Source organism: Schistocerca americana, chromosome 1 (genome assembly GCF_021461395.2).
Source record: "Schistocerca americana isolate TAMUIC-IGC-003095 chromosome 1, iqSchAmer2.1, whole genome shotgun sequence".
Classification (NCBI taxonomy): domain Eukaryota; kingdom Metazoa; phylum Arthropoda; class Insecta; order Orthoptera; family Acrididae; genus Schistocerca; species Schistocerca americana.
Genome location: NC_060119.1, coordinates 890,728,089 through 890,748,071, shown reverse-complemented (window position 1 = coordinate 890,748,071; position 19,983 = coordinate 890,728,089). Strand labels below are relative to the sequence as shown.

The window sequence follows — 19,983 nt, the reverse complement described above, 5'->3', positions numbered from 1 at the left end:
GAGACGCTGGCGTCGGTGTAATTGTCCCATCCGCCATGTTCGACCGTTCGTTTTCTTTGCTGAGCGTCTTTTTAATTAGACTCAATGCTGGTTCCCGTGCCTTTCTGGGGCTATAGCCGCAATCTCGGTTGATGAGTCCGACCCTGGTACGAATTTCGATAGCCTCTCCAACGACGCTGTCCCAGTATTTAGATGTCTGTGCCAATACCCTGGTATTTCGTGATTTTCAGACAAACAGTGCTCTCCGACCGCCGACTTGTTGGGGTACCTAAGTCGAGTGTGCCTCTGATGTTCTCGGTAACGATCTTCGATGGTACGCAATGTCTGTCCAATATAAGTCTTCCCACACCGACACGGAATCTGATATTTGCCGGCTTTCCTCAAACCGAGATCGTCTTTGATGGCAGGAGAACCAGCATTGAGTCTACTTAAAAAGACGCTCAGCAAAGAAAACGAACCGGCAACCAGGGTAGACGAGGCAATTACACTGACGGCACCACAGACGCCGACGCCAACGTCTCAGCGACCGCCAACGCGCGTCCGCGGGCCGCGGAGAGAACGCCTTGCAGGGGGAGGGGATTTAAGACTGCCGCCTGCCCTCAGGAAGTGGCAACGGCCTTGCCGAAATGGATACACCGGTTCCCGTGAGATCACCGAAGTTAAGCGCTGTCGGGCGTGGCCGACACTTGGATGGGTGACCATCCAGCTGCCATGCGCTGTTGCCATTTTTCGGGATGCACGCAGCCTCGTGATGCCAATTGTGGAGCTACTCGACCGAATAGTAGCGGCTCCGGTCAAAGAAAACCATCATAACGACCGGGAGAGCGGTGTGCTGACCACACGCCCCTCCTATCCGCATCCTCAACTGAGGATGACACGGCGGTCGGATGGTCCCGATGGGCCACTTGTGGCCTGAAGACGGAGTGCCTGCCCTGCCTGCCCTCAGGAGCGCAGTTCGTCAGCGCACCTGACGATGACGACATGTCTGATCGCCGAAATATTGTGCCCGTTGGACACTATGGACCGGCAGTACACGTCTGGGCTGTTCGAGCAAGAAATGCGCCGGGAGAAACGGAAGAATCACAATTCCTCAACTGTTCCACTGTCGAACGGCACGTGAATAAAACGAGCACATAAATCTTTTCTGTGTGAGCCCTGATTTCTCTTATTGTGACGATCATTTCTCTTTGTGTTGGCGGGCGCCAACAAAATACTTTCACACTTTAGGAAAAAGTAGGTGATTACAGTTCCATGAGAAGATCCGACCGCAACGAAAAACACCTTTAATGATTGCCATCCCAATTCGTGTACCATATCCGCGGCACTCTCTCCCCTGTTTCGTGATGATACAAAACGAGGTGCCCTTCAATGAACTTTCTCGCAGTTTCACCCGATGCGGATCCCACACCGCATAGCAATACTCCAGAAGGGAGCGGATAAGCTTTGTGTAAGCAATGTCTTTAATAGATCTATTGCACTTTCTAAGTCATCTGCCAATAAATAGCAGTCATTGGTTTGCTTGCCACGTAATGTTATCGGTATGATCGTTCCAACTCAAGTTATTCGTAATTGTAATCCGTAAGTATTTAGTCGAATTTACAGCCTTTAGATTTGTGTGATTCATCGTGTAATCGAAATTTAGCGGTTTTTGTTTAGTACTCATATAGGTGACTTCATACTTTTCATTATTTAGAGTCAACTGCCACTTTTCGCCCCGTACAGATATCTTGCCTACATCATTTTGGAATTGGTTGTGATCATCTGATGACTTTAAAAGAAGGTAAATGAAAAGCGTCATCTCCAAACAACCTAAGAGGACTGCTCAGATTGTCTCCTATGTCTTTTATGTAGATAAGGAACAGCAGAGGACCTATAACACTTCCCTGGGGAACGCCAGGTATTACTTATGTTTTACGTGATTACTTTCCGTCAGTTACTACGAACTGTAACCTTTCTGAAAGGAACTCACGAATCCAGTAGCACAACTGAGGCGATACTCCATAGGCAAGCAATTTGATTAGAAGTCGCTTGCTTATAAAGCGCACAAAGCATGTAAAGTACATACATCATTGCACTGATCAGTGAAGCATAAACTACTGTTACAGGTGTATACTGGACGTCCAAAGACAGCTACTGTCAATAATCTATTCTGACAAAAATATTTCATTTTGAGACGATGCTGCACTGATTAACAGCAAACTATATGCAGACTGAGCCGGAACGCTCTAATTCAGGCACTCACACATATTAAAACTATAACACGATATAAGTACACTCAATGTAATAATCTTCTAGGTAAAAGATTGATTTCATTGAAAAATTAGGTTGATTTAACAGTAATTAATGAAACTGACTGTAATTCAAATATCGTGTGATGTATATAATGCTTGACAATTCCAGTAAAAAGTATATGAAAAGCCTTTTTAAAATGTTTTGTATTAACCAGCAGAACACTACTTAATTATGTGTTATTTCTGATTTTTACAGTTGTCAGTTGAAGCAAGTCAGTAGTGGGGTCGAGGCGAGCACATGTGGATCGATTCTCCCCTCTCTGCTATCTTGTTTTCGCGCTTGGGGGAGCACACACGCTCCGTGCCGGCGGAATCAGGGGTTCAGTCTCGGGATTGGGCAGAATTCACGCAGTGTGAGACAAGTGACAGAAGTCCTACTTCGAGCGGATCACAGTATACTGGGAATTTTTCGCGAGTGTTGCAGCTGCACTTTGAAAATCAAGTGTGTTCGCTGCACTCTGAATTTTCGGGAGGGATTAAATTTATGCGGTCAATAGACTTACACGTGATTTTGTATTCTGAGGAGATGATTTAGACCTACTCACATTTTCAACGGTGCAACAGAAACTGAAATTCAGTTTATGGCGTTACTTAAGTGTTTCGTGGCTCAATTTGAATTCGAGGTTCGTGTTAACACGGTTTGGACGCGATGTATGAACACTGCTGCATGTGAACTTTATGATACATAAAGCTATGGTCCGTCATTATCAGAAACTCTATTGTGTGTTATGAAACCTATGCTCGCTAGGTATTTTAAAACTGGTTTGGGCAATCGGAAGTTGATATATCCGAGCCAACTACTACTTGAGGTTCTGCACCGGCCGGGGTGGCCGAGCGGTTCTAGGCGCTACAGTCTGTAACCGCGCGACCGCTACGGTCGCAGGCTCGAATCCTGCCTCGGGCACGGATGTGTGTGATGTACTTAGCTTAGTTAGGTTTAAGTAGTTCTAAGTTCTAGGGGACTGATGACCTCAGCAGTTAAGTCCCATAGTGCTCAGAGCCATTTTTTTGAGGCTCTGCAACCGGGAGTAATTTATAGTTTTAATTGGGGTAGCACTGTTTGCAACTACCCAGTTAAGGTAACAAAGTATAATTCAAGAGCGGCGAAGTGATCACGTTAGAAACCTGAGATTCGCCGATCTGTCTGCCGGCAGGGGCAGCGGTATGTGGTTGTGGCACGTCGTTTTATCTTAACGACTTTCCCCTGGGAGGCTAGATATGTTCAGCATGGAGCTATCTCTTACTATGAGATTCCGATGATGGCTTATGCGGGAACGCGCAAAACTGCCTAGTTAATAAAATAAATGATCAAGACCGAAACCTACGAGCGTCATTTCAAAAGTTACGCCTCCTATTTTTATTCACGGAAAGTAAAGGAGATACATACATCACAACAGCACAGCTGAATAGAGCAATAGCTATAGACTGTCATTTCCCACATAGTCACCACCATTCGTTATGCACTTTCGCCAACGATGAACCAGAGCCTGCATGCGGACTTGTAAGAACCTGGACCAGCTGAGGCTAATCCTTACAGCTTTGAAAACAGCATCCGAGTCTTGAAAATGTTCGACACGTAGTCCATCTTTCAGAGGCTCAATGAGATAGAAGTCTGAAGGCGCTAAATTGGGATTGTACGGTGGATGTGGTAAGACAGTCCAGCTGAATTTTGCAATGAGTTGCGCGCTCGAAAATCTGGTGTGAGGCCTGGCGTTATCATGTTGCAGATGAAAGTTGTTCCGAAGTAACGATAACTGACTACACGAAGATGAAGAACGCAAGAGCAAAGAAGGCTGTAGCCAATAGCTCGCTGATAAGGACCGCACCATGACAGGAGCGCCCTCTAGCCGAAGAGAATATAAGCGCCGCTCCTGCCAGCCTCGGCCACACAGTGCCAGACCGGGACTCGCAGACCGGCACTACGATAACAGTTATTACTGATCCGTATCCATTGCTTACGTGGACATTATATATAGTGAAGGACTCTGCCTTATTTGCATGCCGGCCATCGCTTGCGATCCGTTCTTATAAATAAAAAGTTAATGTATTTATTTATTTATTTAACCTGGCAAGATTAGGGCCATCAGGCCCTCTCTTACATCTAACCAGGCATTCTACTTATTTTACATTCATATGTTTTATTAGGCATGTTAATCTACATCTAGTAAAAGTAAAAGTGAAAAACAAAACAATTACAAAGGCACACTTGGAAAAATACATACATGTAGAGTTTATATATTCGTAGATGATAAGTACTGTTATAATTAGAGATTATGAAAGAGACAGATTTTGGATAGGAGTGCTAGCAGCAGGGAGTAGGAGGGAGACTGATGGTGAAGGGAGGAGAAGAATAGAGACATGACGAAACATAATTAAGGAAATATAAAGAAAAAGAAGATTGCGTGGTTAATAGAGATAGACGAAGAGGAAGAAGAGAAAGGTGCAAGATAGGAGACACTAGCTTTGCTATTTGACAGAGGAGAGGATTGGCCATGTACATTAATTTAGTGGAAAACATTATGAGGATGATAGTAGGAAATGCTTCAACTTCTTCTTAAAAGCAGCAGGAGATTGAATTTTGCGCAAGGTAAGGGGCAGTTTGTTCCAGAGGCGGACAGCGGCAACTGAGAAGGAGTATGCAAAAGTTTTTGTTTAGTGAGTAGACACAGTTAGGATACCAAATAAGAGTGACCTCGTGTTACGATTATGATGGCATGAAAGGTGTTTAATCTCTGAAGCAAGGTACTGGGCTGCTTGCGCAACGAGGGGTCGGTGAAGCAGACATAGAGTGTGGTAGTCACGCAATTTGTCCGGCCGCAGCCACCCTATCTGGGAGTATGAAGTACTAACATGATCATATCGGCGAATGTTGCAGGTGTAACGCACACAGGCATTCATGGTTAGTTGTAGCCGTCGTTTGTTTTCACTACTCATGCCTTGTTGAATTACATCACAATAGGGGAGGTTCGGTAGAACGAGTGATTGCACGAGCTGGCGTTTCAAATCCTGTGGAAATACGTTCCGAAACTTTTTGAGAGCATAGGGACAAGCGGACGTCTTCTGGCACACTGCGACTGTATTCTCCGCCCAGTTGAGATGCTCATCCAAAGTTACACCCAGGTTCTTAACTGTTTTGTGATATGGTACTGGAATACCGTCGAGCATAATAGGAGGCAACCGTTCGCGGAAATCTGAACTTATTAATTTCTGATGGGCTATTAAGATTACTTGTGTCTTTTTTGCATTTAGTTTAAGCCCCAGGTTTTTCGCCCACGTCACTACTGAAGACAGATCATTATTCATCTGAGCGATTGCAGTGGTTATATCTTCAGGTCTGACGCTTAGATAGAGCTTGAGGTCGTCGGCATAGAAATGATATTTACAGGAGGACAGAACCGACGAAATATCGTTGACATATAAAGAAAACAAAAGTGGTCCTAAGACTGATCCTTGTGGCACTCCCGAGGAGACATGTGTCCAGGAAGATTTTTCATTTACGCAGACAACACATTGCTATCTGTCTTTTAAGTAGCTTTCAAACCATCTCATTGCACTATCTGAGAAATTAAGCTGTTGCATTTTTCTGAGCAATATCTCAAAATTAGCAGTGTCAACAGCTTTGCTGAAGTCTAGTAGCGTCAATATTGTTGCCTTTCGGCTGTCGATGGCATATTTCAGGTCATCAGTTACTTTAATTAAAGTAGTGTTTGTGCTGTGATGTTTACGGAAACCGGATCGAAATTTGTCATATAGGTTGAATTCCTGCAGGTGTTCAGTGATTTGATCATGATCATTAACAAAAGTTAAGTATTGTAAATCTTCTTTATTGTAATAAAAACTATTAATATGATTTGCTTGAATTGTTGTATAGCATTCCGAGAGCGCAGCATCCTTTAGGTGCCCTAAACGAGACGAGTGGGCAGGACCCTACAAAAGTTCTTCTCTGTCCTTACCCTGAAAATTCGGCTTTCAGCTTATTCGGTGTCGTCTTGTAGCGTGCTGAACTGACAGTTTCTCCAGGCTCCGGGGCATCCAAAACTACTACACTCTGGCTAACCCAGAAGACTTTGCACATCAGTCTGCCCGTAGAGGGCTGTGTCTTGAATTTCCTCTTCGACGGAGAATTTGCATATCGCCATTCCATGGACTGCTTTTGAATTCAGGCTCATAGTGCTGACACCACGTCTCATCTTCGGTGACGAAACTTCTTGTCATCTTCAGCTCCATATTGGTCCAGCAGGTCCCTACATATTTCCATTTCATGAGTTTTTTGTTCTTCTGTAAGCTTCCGAGGGACCCATCTCGCACAGACTTTGCGATAACCAAGATGTTCCAATATTGTTTCCTAGACATTATAACCGACATTCAGCTTTGCACACAATTCTCTGGTCGTTATCCGGCGATCAGCACTGATGAGTTGATCAAGACGCTCTTCATTGCGAGGGATAAGAGCTGTGCAGGGTCTACGTGGCATGGCTTATCAAACTCACTCTTTTCACCACTTTGAAAATGCCGTAACCATCGCTAACATTGCTCACGTCTATTGTATCGCCTCCATAGATTTCTAGCAATTGTCGATGGATTTCAATTCGCGCAATTTCTTCAGCAGTGAGGAATTCAATCACACATCACTCTTTTGTACGCTCCTCCACAATAGAATCCATTTTGGAACACTCCTCTGCTGGCCCCAACTACCACAGAACAACGGAACAACCTGCAGATGAAAGAGGAAGGTTCAAACATTAGCGCTACACCAACGACATCTGGCGCGGACATCCAAAGCCACCACAGTAATTATGAGGTATTGCTTTCGGAAGGACCCTCGTATATTGAAGCAAGTCAATCACATTTCATGACATTTCATAGTTTTATCTAAATCTGGAAAGTGTTTTTTCTCTGACTGAGTTTAACCTATTTTTATCATGGTATGGAGGAAGGTCACGCTGGGCACAGCATTGAATGAGTTTTATTTAACTTTATTACGTTTCATACTCGGCACACCACGTTAATTTAATCACCTTTCCTAAACATGAGCGCAATGCATGCACACTGATGAATTCAGGTACACTTTCTTGATTCAGCCTTGTATCAGGACCTGGGAATGGCCGTTGAGTTTGATCTGCTGGTAAGCAGAGGAATAAATGTAAGGTTCTATGATCCAACCTTACAAGATCGACATCGGAAACAAGCCATCACAGAACTAAAAATAATACTCCAACAAACTATACGTCTACATCGTAACCTTAAACATGAATAAAACCTTCTCGGTTTTCGAAGCCACGAATTGACGCGGCATGAAGGCCGAGAAGATTTTATTCAGACATGCCGCCGCGAAAGACTTCGAGGACACAGATCTTAAACTTGTATACATCAGTTATGTACACGTAGTTTTCAGACATTTGTAAGTAGGTAATACAAGGGCTATTTGGAAAGTAAGGTCCGATCGGCGCTAAATGGAAAACACAGTGAAAATCCGAAGAAGCTTTGTTCAGATGTGTTGGGCAGTATCTCTAGTATGACCATCGATTGCGTCACGTCTCTCTTTTCTGTTCTGGGAGTATAGTGAGGATGTAAGGATGCACAGGTAAATAGTGTCTCCCACCAAGTATGAAGGCCTGATGTCCGCAGCTCATGGTCATGTGGTAGCGTTCTCGCTTCCCACGCCCGGGTTTCCGGGTTCGATTCCCGGCGGGGTCAGGGATTTTCTCTGCCTCGTGATGACTGGGTGTTGTGTGATGTTCTTAGGTTAGTTAGGTTTAAGTAGTTCTAAGTTCTAGGGGACTGATGACCATAGATGTTAAGTCCCATAGTGCCCAGAGCCATGAAGGCCTGATGTCATGCAGCCTACATGACATAACTTTCACGCTCTTTCTTTTTTTTTTTTGACAATTTTCGGCCTCACTTTGCAGGGGACATTAAGATGCTTCTGTTGCGTTTTGGGTGCGAAGTATTTGGTCACTTAAAATATAGCCCATAATTGGCTCCCCCTGAGTTTCCTCTCTGCTCCCATGAACCGCTGGCTATGAAGACAACACTGTGGCACAGACAACGAGCTGCAGACCAGCGTAGAGAATTGGCGGCAAGCACAGGCAGCTGTCCTCTATGACGAAGGTACCGGAAAGTTGGTACAACTCTACGACAAATGTCTAAGTCGGAGCGACGACTACGTAGAGGAATAACTGGAAGGTGTAACTGATTGTTGCAAATAAAACATTTTTGATTTTAATACTAATTTCCATTTCACAATCGATCAGACCTTAATTTCCCGCCGGCCGGGGTGGCCGAGCGGTTCTAGGCACTACAGTCTGGAACCGCACGACCGCTACGGTCGCAGGTTCGAATCCTGCCTCGGGCATGGATGTTTGTGGTGTCCTTAGGTTAGTTAGGTTTAAGTAGTTCTAAGCTCTAGGGGACTTACGACCTCAGAAGTTAAGTCCCATAGTGCTCAGAGCCATTTGAACCTTACTTTCCGAATGGCCATCGTATGTACATAAAACCTTCTTTTTCTACTGTATGTTGCTACTTTTGTTCGGCCGTTATTTTTATCGGACCCCAACTTTTGTTTTCATGCTGAGACAACAAAAAATAGTTCAAATGGCTGTGAGCGCTATGGGACTTAACACCTGAGGGCATCAGTCCCCTAGAACTTAGATATACTTAAACCTAACTAACCTAAGGATATCACACACATCCATGCCCAAGGCAGGATTCGAACCTGCGACCGTAGCGGTCGCGCGGTTCCGGAATGAAGCGCCTAGAATCGCTCGGCCACACCGGCCGGCGCTGGGACAACAAACTCATCCTATAAACACAGCTACTCGACCAGTGATCGACAGTCGCTGCTTCTAGACTGTGGAAACCCCAAATCCACTGGAGATTAGTACAGACAACACCTATACATTGAAGCGTAATTGTTCGGTTTTCCAGAACCGTTTCTAAACTGTTTGTCGATTTGGACGCCTGTGGCTGTGGACAAGTTCCGTACTAATATCTGAAGACGACTGGTAACTTTCTCGTGGCGAAATAGTAGATAATTTATTAGGGCGAGTATTCTCGGAGGCGATTAAGACGCGCCGGTGTGCGGTGGCGCTTTGTCGCCGGACGCCCGGCCTGGGGCAGGTGGCGGTAATCGCCGCTGCTAGCCAGGCAAGCGTCTGCGCTGAATTATTGAGGCGGCCTGAGCGCTCCTGAGGGGCGACCACCCTCTTACACCAGGACCACCAATTACCAGACATGATGCCCTGCAGGAATCCCAGTCACACCATTGCCGCTGCGCCTCAGGCACCGGGTAGACACCTAAACGCTACGCGTTCGCATGCGGCTGTTCTATCCTGGCGAAGAATCTCCATCATAAGGCAAAGCTCATTTTACGGTACTGTATTTGACCGTTTCCAAATGTGGAAATCTATTTTATTGGACGATCAGTAGAGCAAGATGCTTAAAATCCTCAGGAAAATATGGTATACGCTACATGGAAGAGCTAGTAATGTACTACATTAACGAAAAAAATCACACTAAAAGTAGAGTAATGAAATTTCAGGAATACATTTGTCTAGGTAACGTATTTAAGTGATTAACACCGCAGGATCACAGGTTAACGTAAGTGCAGTATACGTCATTATAAATCTGAAATGCTTGTACATTAATAACCGGTGTAATGGTCAGAATGTTGAATGCAAACATGCAAATGTTAACACATTATATTGTAGAGATCCCAGATATCGGTTTGTGGGATGCGTTTCCATGCCTGTTGCTCTTGGCTGGTCAATACATGGACGGTTAATGCTGTTTGCCGATGACGCTGCAGTTGTCGTTCGATGATGTCCCATTTGTACTCGGTAGGAGATAAGTCTGGTTCTTGATCAGGCCAAGGCTACGTGTCCACACTCTGTAGAATAAGTTCGCTTATAACAGCAGTATGTGGGCGAGTGTTATCCTGTTGGAAAACATCCCATAGAATGCTGTTAAAGAATGGTGTCACAAAAGAACGAATCACCAGACTGACGTACAAGTCTGCAGCCAGGCTGCGTGGTACAACCATGAGAGTGCCAAATTGTGGGGATGCTAATGTCAGCATTTTACCCGTTGTTACAACATCTCATACGGGTTTTCTATGGTGTTGAAGTCAGGTGATCCTGCAAAGCAGTCCAGATGTAACAGGTTGGGGTAGTGTTCACAAAACTACTCACATATTCTTCCAGCCGTATGAACTGTGCTGCTGTCTTTATGTGTCTGTGCGAGCAATGGCCTCTTGCGTGCAGCACCAGTCGCAACGTTTCCTCACTCACAGGTTGGAACTGACCTTCATTCACTGCCTGCTGAAATTCCTGTCAGGTTTCGAAGCGATTCTGATTCACAAGCCTTGAAACGTGCCTCTGGCCTCTCTCAGTCACAATCTTTTAATGATCACAGGTATGATGTCATGTTCATGGTCACGTGTGTTACACTACTGTTTGTAGATGCGTTGAACCGTCTCCCATGAAACACTGGCAAATCCAGCAACTCCCACTCTGTCACGTCCTTACATTTACCCATCTTTACACATAGTGCCTGCTTGAAACATAGACGCATCACTGATCGCTCGCATTAAGCTCACCTAGAGGCACGTGTGGCTGAGCACGTGACTCGATTTATGTGTCATCTGTGAGGCCTTAACGAGTGTTCTGTGCGTGCTCACTGCGGTGACAATTTTTTTTGTCCTTTGAGCTTATCTATGCGTACACTAACTGACTCAGAACTATAAAGTATAAATGGGCGCTACAGTGAAGAAAGTTCGCATAGTGCCAGAATGAGAATGCATTCTATTACTATCCACACAAAATGCCGGCCATGCAGGGCAGTCTAGACGTAAGGTGTTACAGAACTTTTTAACCCCCACCCCCACCCCTACCGAACAGATTGACAAGAAATCGAGCTAATATTGAATTTTGTGAACTGTCATCCAGTTCTGAGCTATGTTTAAAGGTTCAAGTCTCTCACTGGGAAGTTAGTTTAGAACTAACTGCAAAATTTGTATTGAACAGCCAGACAAGAAAGCTACCTGATAAAAACGCTGTAGAAAATTGCAAGCTCCCTTCTGCAGTGGATGCGCATACTCTTCAGCTGTGTTCCGTAGGGTAAGACCACCTGGGTTAGTTTGTGGTCTGACTGGCGGCAGAAAACAATCCAGCCTGGAAAAGGCACCCATTGACTGGCTGGTCATACCTGCGGCCAGCATCAAACCTTACACGGTTCCAACAGCTAATAAACCACAGGAAACTGAGGCAAGGTAAGACAGAAGGGGAAGGATGCTCCACTAAGAAAAAATAATGGAATGACCGACTTTTCCAAACGTAGGCGGAAACGACAGAGTGGTTCAGCACTTCCCTCCATATATATGCTCGTATAGCAGCAATGAGCAGGCCTGTGTGAACAGTCTTAGAGCTAAGTTAAGTACTGATGACAGCGATGAATGCACACCTCGACTTCATACCGTATAAATTATGATGCAATCAAATTGGGAAACTCTCTGTTCTAGTTCTTGAAACAGTCACTAAAGAATAGCTTCTCGTGACGTGTCCCTGAAGTCCCGCCGCCTGCCGTGTACGGCCCTGCTGTCTAAGTGACGTTCTCCGGCGGCTGTTTACGTGACCTGAGGCGTACAGTGGCTAAAGACGACGTCTTCTCTCGAGTGACGTGGTGTAGTGTGAAACCAGCAAGCAGTATGGGCTTCTTGCCACTGCAGTGATAGATTTTCCTCGTGTTTGGTCGAGGCGTGAAGCCATGAATTTAGAGGTTGTTGTGACAGGCTTTTCCATCGTGCCGTCATGGGCAATGCGGTAGAGCTGCATACTGTTTGGTGTTCTTCAGCGCAGCTGAACTGCTTAAAGTATCTTGTTCTGTTGTTTGAGCGCGACTACTCATTCGTCGGATGTTGGAAGCATCGGATAGTATTCTTACCTTCTACCAGTTGTAGTGAGAGTTGTTTATTATAAGGACCGGCAAGCAGACATCTCTGTGCTTTGCGGTGAATGTAGTATGGCTGAAATCCGTTGTCTTCAGTGGGATTGATTCAGCAAACGACGCGTGGAAAGTGATTATGAACGCCTTTCGCGGGGCGTGAGTCGTGCTTGGATAGCTCAGTTGGTAGAGCACTTACCCGCGAAAGGCAAAGGTCCCGTGTTCGAGTCTCGGTCTAGCACACAGTTTTAATCTGCCAGGAAGTTTCATATCAGCGCACACTCCGCTGCATAGTGAAAATCTCATTATGGAAACATCCCCCAGACTGTGGCTAAGCCATGTCTCCGCAATATCCTTTCTTTCAGGAGTACTAGTTCTGCAAGGTTCGCAGGAGAGCTTCTGTAAAGTTTGGAAGGTAGGAGACGAGGTACTGGCAGAAGTAAAGCTGTGAGGACGGGGGCGTGAGTCGTGCTTGGGTAGCTCAGTTGGTAGAGCACTTGCCCGCGAAAGGCAAAGGTACCGAGTTCGAGTCTCGGACCGGCACACAGTTTTAATCTGATAGGAAGTTTCATTTGTCGTTTTTGTTTGGTGTGCGAACCGCGTGTAGGAATTGTTTTTAATTTTGTGTCAGTGTCATGTTCTGCAAAAGTGAGTGCGTGTGTTGCCGTCACGGTTTGGCACCACATCTAGTGACACCGTTTTGATCGCTTGGCCTGGTTTCCAGCGCCATGTACCACTCTTAATGGGATATTTACACTGATGGGGCCAAATGTTTTGACTACCTACTTAATGGCTAGTTTGTCCGTCTTTGAAACGAAATACATCACTGATTGTGCATATCATGGATCAGGCAGTTTGTTGGTAGATTTGTGGAGCTATGTGGCATTAGATTTATATGCACAGATCACGTAATTCGCGTTAATAATGGGCTGCTGATTTACATACGCGGTATGGAAATGCCGTGTGGGTAGGGCAACCGGTCGGATAGACCGTTCGCCTGGTGCAAGTCTTTCGAGTTGACACCTCTTCGGCGACTTGCGTGTCGATGGGGATGGAATGATGATGATAGGGACAACACAACACCCAGTCCCTGAGCGGATAAAATCTCCGACCCCGCCGGGAATCGAATCCGGGCCGTTAGGCATGACATTCCGTCGCGCTGACCACTCAGCTACCAGGGGCGGACATACGCGGTAATGGCACCCGATAGTGACCCAGGTGGGTTCCATAGGATTTACATCAGCTGAATTTGGTCGCCGAGACATCGACATGAGTTCGCTATAGCGCTCCTCAAACCACTGTAGATAGTTCTGTTTCCGATACACGGCCAATTATGGTGCTGGAAGACGACATCGCGGTCGACAAAGACATCAAGCATGAAGGGAAAGAGGAGGTTAGCAGCTGTCAGCGTGTGTTTGGTTACTACCATAGGTCCCATGCAAGCGCAGGAGAATCTCTCCCATAGCATAACATTGCTCCCACCAGCCTGCGTTCGTGGTGCGCTGCACGCTTCGAGCCGCAGTTCACTTCGATGACGCCGAAGATGTTTCCATTGATCGACGGTCGAATCCCATTGTTCCGCACCCACTGCAGTAGTAAATGACGATGTCTTTGGGTCAACATGTGAACACGTAAGGGTGTTCTGCGGTGGAGCTCCACGTTCAATAAGGTACTATAAACAGTGTGCCCCGAAACACTTGTGCGTGCACCAGCAATGTACTCTTTCGGCAGAGATGCCTTTGTCAGAGTCGCTTATCTTATTGTATTTCCCCATTTGCAGCCCGTACCTTTGCTGGGGTGATACCCCGCCCGTGCCTGCTCCGCTTACATACAATGCTACCGCGTCACGTGCCCGCAACGCCACCATGCGATATCGAATCATAATGTTTTGGGGCTTGTGGGCTTTACCATATATTCGAAACGTTTGGAGTTTTAACACTCGAAAATTTATCTCGCATGCTAAGTACTGTGAGCTATACATTGAGATCTGAGTTGCACAATCCTGTATTCGATTTCCGTAACACTGGCTAGCTGGCACAATGACCGTCATCACTAATCCGCTGGGCGGATTCGGTCAGTTACCAGCGGACCTACGCGCCCTAGAAGAGGTGCTATCCTGACGGGTAACGTACCTATGTAATGCACGTCGTTAATCAGCCATAGTCTATGCGTTACAATTTGCAGATCATAAATTCGATGGAAGGCAGACTCTGCTAGCTCCTCCAAGAGGTATATGCTCTTGCTTGCTGTCTCGATGGTCGTCTGAAAATGAGAAGTTGCTGCAAGGAACAGAGCTGAGCACTAATGGGTTCTCATATCGTATCGCAAATAAGTTCCATTTAGTTCACGTGCAAGTAGTGGTTCAGTTTCAGACTAGCATTCAGAAAGTGCAGTGAAAACACCTCAATGGCGTCATGGGTCTACATTTGTGATACACCATGCCCTGATGTCAAGTGAAGATCACAATTTCAGGTGTTTTGGTCATCCCAATTCTACTGGCTTCAATCAATTTATGTGACCGCACTACAGTTTACTCGTCCTGCAAGGAGTTAGCTTCTTCGCATGGTCAACACATGAGTTAACAAGGAAAATATTTTTAAAATCTTACGCAGCTGCAGTTCTTGGAAAGTTAGGGTGATGTCGAGCTGTGTGTGGAGGGAGTGGGGGGCATTACGAAACTGTAACGCTACCAGAACCGAACCCTATTTTGGGGTTGGCGGAAGACGTTACGTACATCAGCTGCGAAGTGCAAACGGCTGCGGGTGGAGACAATAATCGTCTATAGAGCTGCGACTGGAAGTGTTGCGACTGAGACATGTAAAATCGTGTTACAAAACTGTTTGAGGGAGACACACGTAACAATGTCTCCAAGCCCACTGGAACTGTCAGGGAATTTATATCGCCGACAGTTGCTTTATAAACTGTAAGGCGCGTACGCCTTCTTCCCCAATAGCATCGTGGCGTCTTCTGTGTGAGTGATCCAATGCTGTTGCTCGCGCGGCTGCACGAAGACTGGCGCCTTCTTACCAGATTCATTACGTATATAGACAAAACTGTTGCATCCTTGAGCCCCCGGTTCTAGATGTACACTTGGCGGTTCTCGGCTGACGCTGTGGATCTGAAATTTTCTAAGTCCGAAGTCGGGTGGATATCCCGGACGCGTGCTGTAGTACACTACTGGCCACTAAAATTGCTACACAAAGAAGAAATGCAGATGATAAACGGGTATTCACTGGACAAATATATTGTACTACACCTGACATGTGATTACTTTTTCACGCAATTTGGGTGCATAGATCCTGAGAAATCAGTACCCAGAACAACCACCTCCGGCCGTAATAATGGCCTTGATACGCCTGGGCATTGAGTCAAACAGAGCTTGGGTGGGGTATAGAGGTACAGCTGTCCATGCAGCTTCAACACGATACCACAGTTCGTCGAGAGTAGTGACTGTCGTATTGTGATGAGCCAGATGCTCGGCCACCATTAACCAGAAGTTTTCAATTGGTGAGAGATGTGGAGAATGTGCTGGGCAGGGCAGCAGTCGAACATTTTCTGTATCCAGAAAGGCTCGTACACGACCTGCAACATGCGGTATTGCATTATCCTGCTGAAATGTAGGCAATCGCAGGGATCGAATGAAGGGTAGAGCCACGGGTCGTAACACATATGAAATGTAAGGTCCACTGTTCAAAGTGCCGTCAATGCGAACAAGAGGTGACCGAGACCTGTAAGCAATGGCACCCCATACCATCACGCCGGGTGATACGCCAGTATCGCGATGACGAAAACACGCTTCGAATGTGCGTTCACCGCGATGTCACCAAACACGGATGCGACCATCATGATGCTGTAGACAGAACGTGGATTCATCCGAAAAAATGACGTTTTGCCATTCGTGCACCCAGGTTCGTCGTTGAGTACACCATCGCAGGCGCTCCTGTCAGTGATGCAGCGTCAAGGGTAACCGCATCCATGGTCTCCGAGCTGTCAGCTGCTGCAAACGTCGAACTGTTCATGCAGATGGTTGTTGTCTTGCAAACGTCCTCACCTGTTGACTCAGGAATGGAGACGTGGCTGCACGATCCGTTACAGCCAGGCGGATAAGATGCCTGTCATCTCGACTGCTAGTGATACGAGGCCGTTGGGATCCAGCACGGCGTATTACCCTCCTGAACCCACCGATTCCATATTCTGCTAACAGTCATTGGATCTTGATCTACGCGAGTAGCAATGTTGCGATACGATAAACCTCAATCGTTATAGGCTACAATCCGACCTTTATCAAAGTCGGAAAAGTGTTGAAACGCATTTCTCCTGCTTACACGAGGCATCACAACAACGTTTAACCAGGCAACGCCGGTCAACTGCTGTTTGTGTATGAGAATTCGGTTGGAAACTTTCGTCATGTCAGCACGTTGGACGTGTCGGCACCGGCACCAACCTTGTGTGAATGCTCTGAAAAGCTAATCATTTGCATATCACAGCATCTTCTTCCTGTCGGTTAAATTTCGCGTCTGTAGCACGTCATCTTCGTGGTGTAGCAATTTTAATGGCCAGTAGTGTGGTACTAGCAGCACGCGTCTCATTTGGCTTGTCATGTTTGTAAACACGCCCGAGTAGAGGGCACAGACTGGCCCGGCATGTCACCGACCAGGCAGTCTGCGGAAGCGGTAGGTAGGGAAGGCAAGCCGGCCCAACGATTCGCGCCCTGCTGCAGAGTCGTGCGAGCCAGCCGGGTGATGGTGGTGCCCGCGTACTGGACGGGTGACGCTCTGTGGAGAGGCAGGAGGGGGTGAGGCAGGGCGGCTCACCTTCTCCGGGGAGCGCAGACGAATCTCCCCGCTGGGGCCGGAGAGGCGTCGGTTCTCGGCGCAGGGCTCGGCGGCGACGGCGCGCCACGTGGCGTGGAAGCCGATGTGCGAGAAGTCCTCGGTGGCGTTCATGGCGGTGACGCGGAAGCGCAGCTCGACGGCGGCGGCGGCCGACAGGAAGGAGAAGGGTGCGCCGGCGGGGCACAGCAGGCGGCGGCGCAGCGGCGGCGCGTCGGCCCACGGCACGTCCAGCAGCCATAGCGAGGCCGCCGCCGAGCAGCGCCGGCCGCCCGTGCGGACCGCCGTCACGTTCACCTGCACGCGCTCGCCGGCCGGCGCCGCCGCCGACGCCGACAGCCGGTACGTGCAGCTGAAACACGCCGGCGCGCCGTGCGCTCTCGTCACAGCCGCAAAAGTTCGTGTCTCTCGAGACAGAGTAAATGAAATCTACTTATCCACGTCCTCACGACCACCTAAGCTCAAATGGTTCAAATGGCTCTGAGCACTATGGGACTTAACATCTCCGGTCATCAGTCCCCCAGAACTTAGAACTACTTAAACCTAACTAACCTAAGGACATCACACACATCCATGCCCGAGGCAGGATTCGAACCTGACACCGTAGCGGTCGCGCGGTTCCACAATCAAGCGGCTAGAACCGCTCGGCCACAACGGCCGGCCCACCTAAACTAATAGAAATTTTACAAGCTTAAAGTAGCGCCAAGTTGTGGATATAATCAACAGCACAAGCTGTGGTTCAGTCTACTGTATCCAGATAAAACAGAAGTACCGAGACCGGCTCTGGGAATCGAGAGAGTTTGCTGATAGAGTCTGGAGTATTTTGGCATAGTTTCTGTCACTGCAAATTATTACTCCGTAAGGGGGGCCGTAGACTCAGCCTTACCGCGATCCAACTTGGTCACGTGACTAGGTATAGTCGTGCTCCAGGTGCAGTACTGATCGTTATAACATGACACTGCCAGTCTTCTCTTAAAGTCGTTAAATATACACTAAGGTCACAAAAGTCGTGGGATAGCGATATGCACACATACACATGGCGGTAGTATCGCATACACAAGGTATAAAAGGGCAGTGCATCGGCGGAGCTGTCATTTGTACTCAGGCAATTCATGTGAACAAGTTTCCTACGCACGACAGGAATTAACAGACTTTCAACTCAATATTGTATGTATTGTATTGTATGGTAACCGGGGACCTAGAAACGACGGAAAGGCTCCGTTCCCGCCGCGGCCCCAGTGGTCCACAATCCCACGACGACTACCGCAGTCCACTTTATTCCTCCGCCGCCCCACACCGAACGCAGGGTAATTGTGCGGTTCGGACCCCCGGTGGATCCCCCATGGAACGTCTCACACCAGACGAGTGTAACCCCTATGTTTCGTGGTAGAGTAATGGTGGTGTACGCGTACGTGGAGAACTTGTTTGCGTAGCAATCGTCGACATAATGTAACTGAGGCGGAATAAGGGGAACCAGCCAGCTTTCGCCGAGGCAGATGGAAAACCACCTAAAAACCATCCACAGACTGACCGGTTCACCGGACCTCGACACAAAACCGCCGGGCGGATTAGTGCCGGGGACTAGGCGCTCCTTCCGCCCGGAAAGCCGTGCGTTAGACCGCAAGGCCAACCGGGCGGCCTTCAACTAGGAATGGTGGCTGAAGTTAGATGCTTGGGGCATTCCATTTAGGATATTGTTAGGGTATTCAGTCTTCTGAGATCCACACTGTCAAGAGTGTGCCGAGAATAAAAAATTTCAGGCATTATATGAGCACAGCGCACAACGCAGCGGTCGATGTTCTCCACTTTAACGACCTAGAGCAGCGGCAGACAAACAACGCCGAGTGAAATAAACGCAGATGAGTAGAAAGAACAAACCTGTAACGTTCGGATACAGTATTACCAGTGTCCTGCTTGACACAGTCAAATATTTTAAATTTCTGGGCATAATATCACAAAGCAGTACCAACTGGTACGAGCTTTAGAAAAGTGTGGTAGGGAAAGCAAATGGTTTGTTCGGAATATTTTAGGAATGTGTGGCTCACTTGTAAAGGGGACCGCATACAGGACGCTGCTGAGTACTGTTCTTGAGTACTGCTCGAGTGTTTGGGATTTGTAGCAGGTAGGAGTGATGGAAGATACTGAAGCAGTTCAGAGGCGGGCTGCTAGATTTCTTACCATTAGGCTCGAACAACACTTACGTGTTATGGAGATGCTTCGAAGAGCTCAACTGGGAATTTCTGGAGGGAAGGCGACGTTGTTTCCGAGAAATTCTATTGAGAAAATTTACAGAGCCAACATTTGAAATTGGCTGCCGACGTTCTTTTCGAGAAACACTATTGAGAAAATTTACAGAACAGATATTTGAAACTGGCTGCCTAACATTCTACCGCCGCCAACATACATTTCGCGTCAGGACCACGAAGATAAGATACGAGAAATTAGGGCACAAGCGGAGGCATGTGCTAGTAAAACAGCAAGGCAGATGACTAATAGTGGTACAGGATACCCTCCACCATGCACCGCACGGTGTCTTGCGGAGTACCTATGTAGGTGTAGATGTAAATCAATGTAGGACGTACGAAGAACGTATCCATTATGGCAATGCGGCGAAATTTGGCGTTAATGGGCTGTGGCAGCAGATGACCGACGCGGGTGCCCTTGCTAACAGCACGACATCGCCTGCAGTACCTCTCCAGTGATCGTGACCATTTGGGTTGGACCTTAGACGGCTTGAAAACCCTGGCCCGTTCAGTTCGTAAAAGCTGATGGTAGGGTTCGAGTGTCGTGTAGACCCCACGAAGCCTCGGACACAAATTGTCAACGGGGCACTGTGGAGATGGTTGTGGCTCTGTCATGATGCTGGCTGTGTTTACATGGAATGGACGGATTACTCTGATCCAACTGAGCCGATCATTGAC

The 19,983-nt window shown here is 47.3% G+C and overlaps 1 protein-coding gene across 1 annotated transcript in view; it reads right to left on the bottom strand.

Moving 5' to 3' along the window:
- LOC124594941 overlaps nt 1-19,983 on the bottom strand; it is a 223,996-nt gene that overhangs the window by 19,855 nt on the left and 184,158 nt on the right. The window contains exons 10-11 of the mRNA XM_047133447.1: nt 17,390-17,414; nt 17,045-17,197 (exon numbers count right to left, since the gene is read on the bottom strand). Of these exons, the coding sequence (XP_046989403.1) occupies nt 17,045-17,197; nt 17,390-17,414 (178 nt within the window). The remainder of the gene's footprint in view (nt 1-17,044; nt 17,198-17,389; nt 17,415-19,983) is intronic.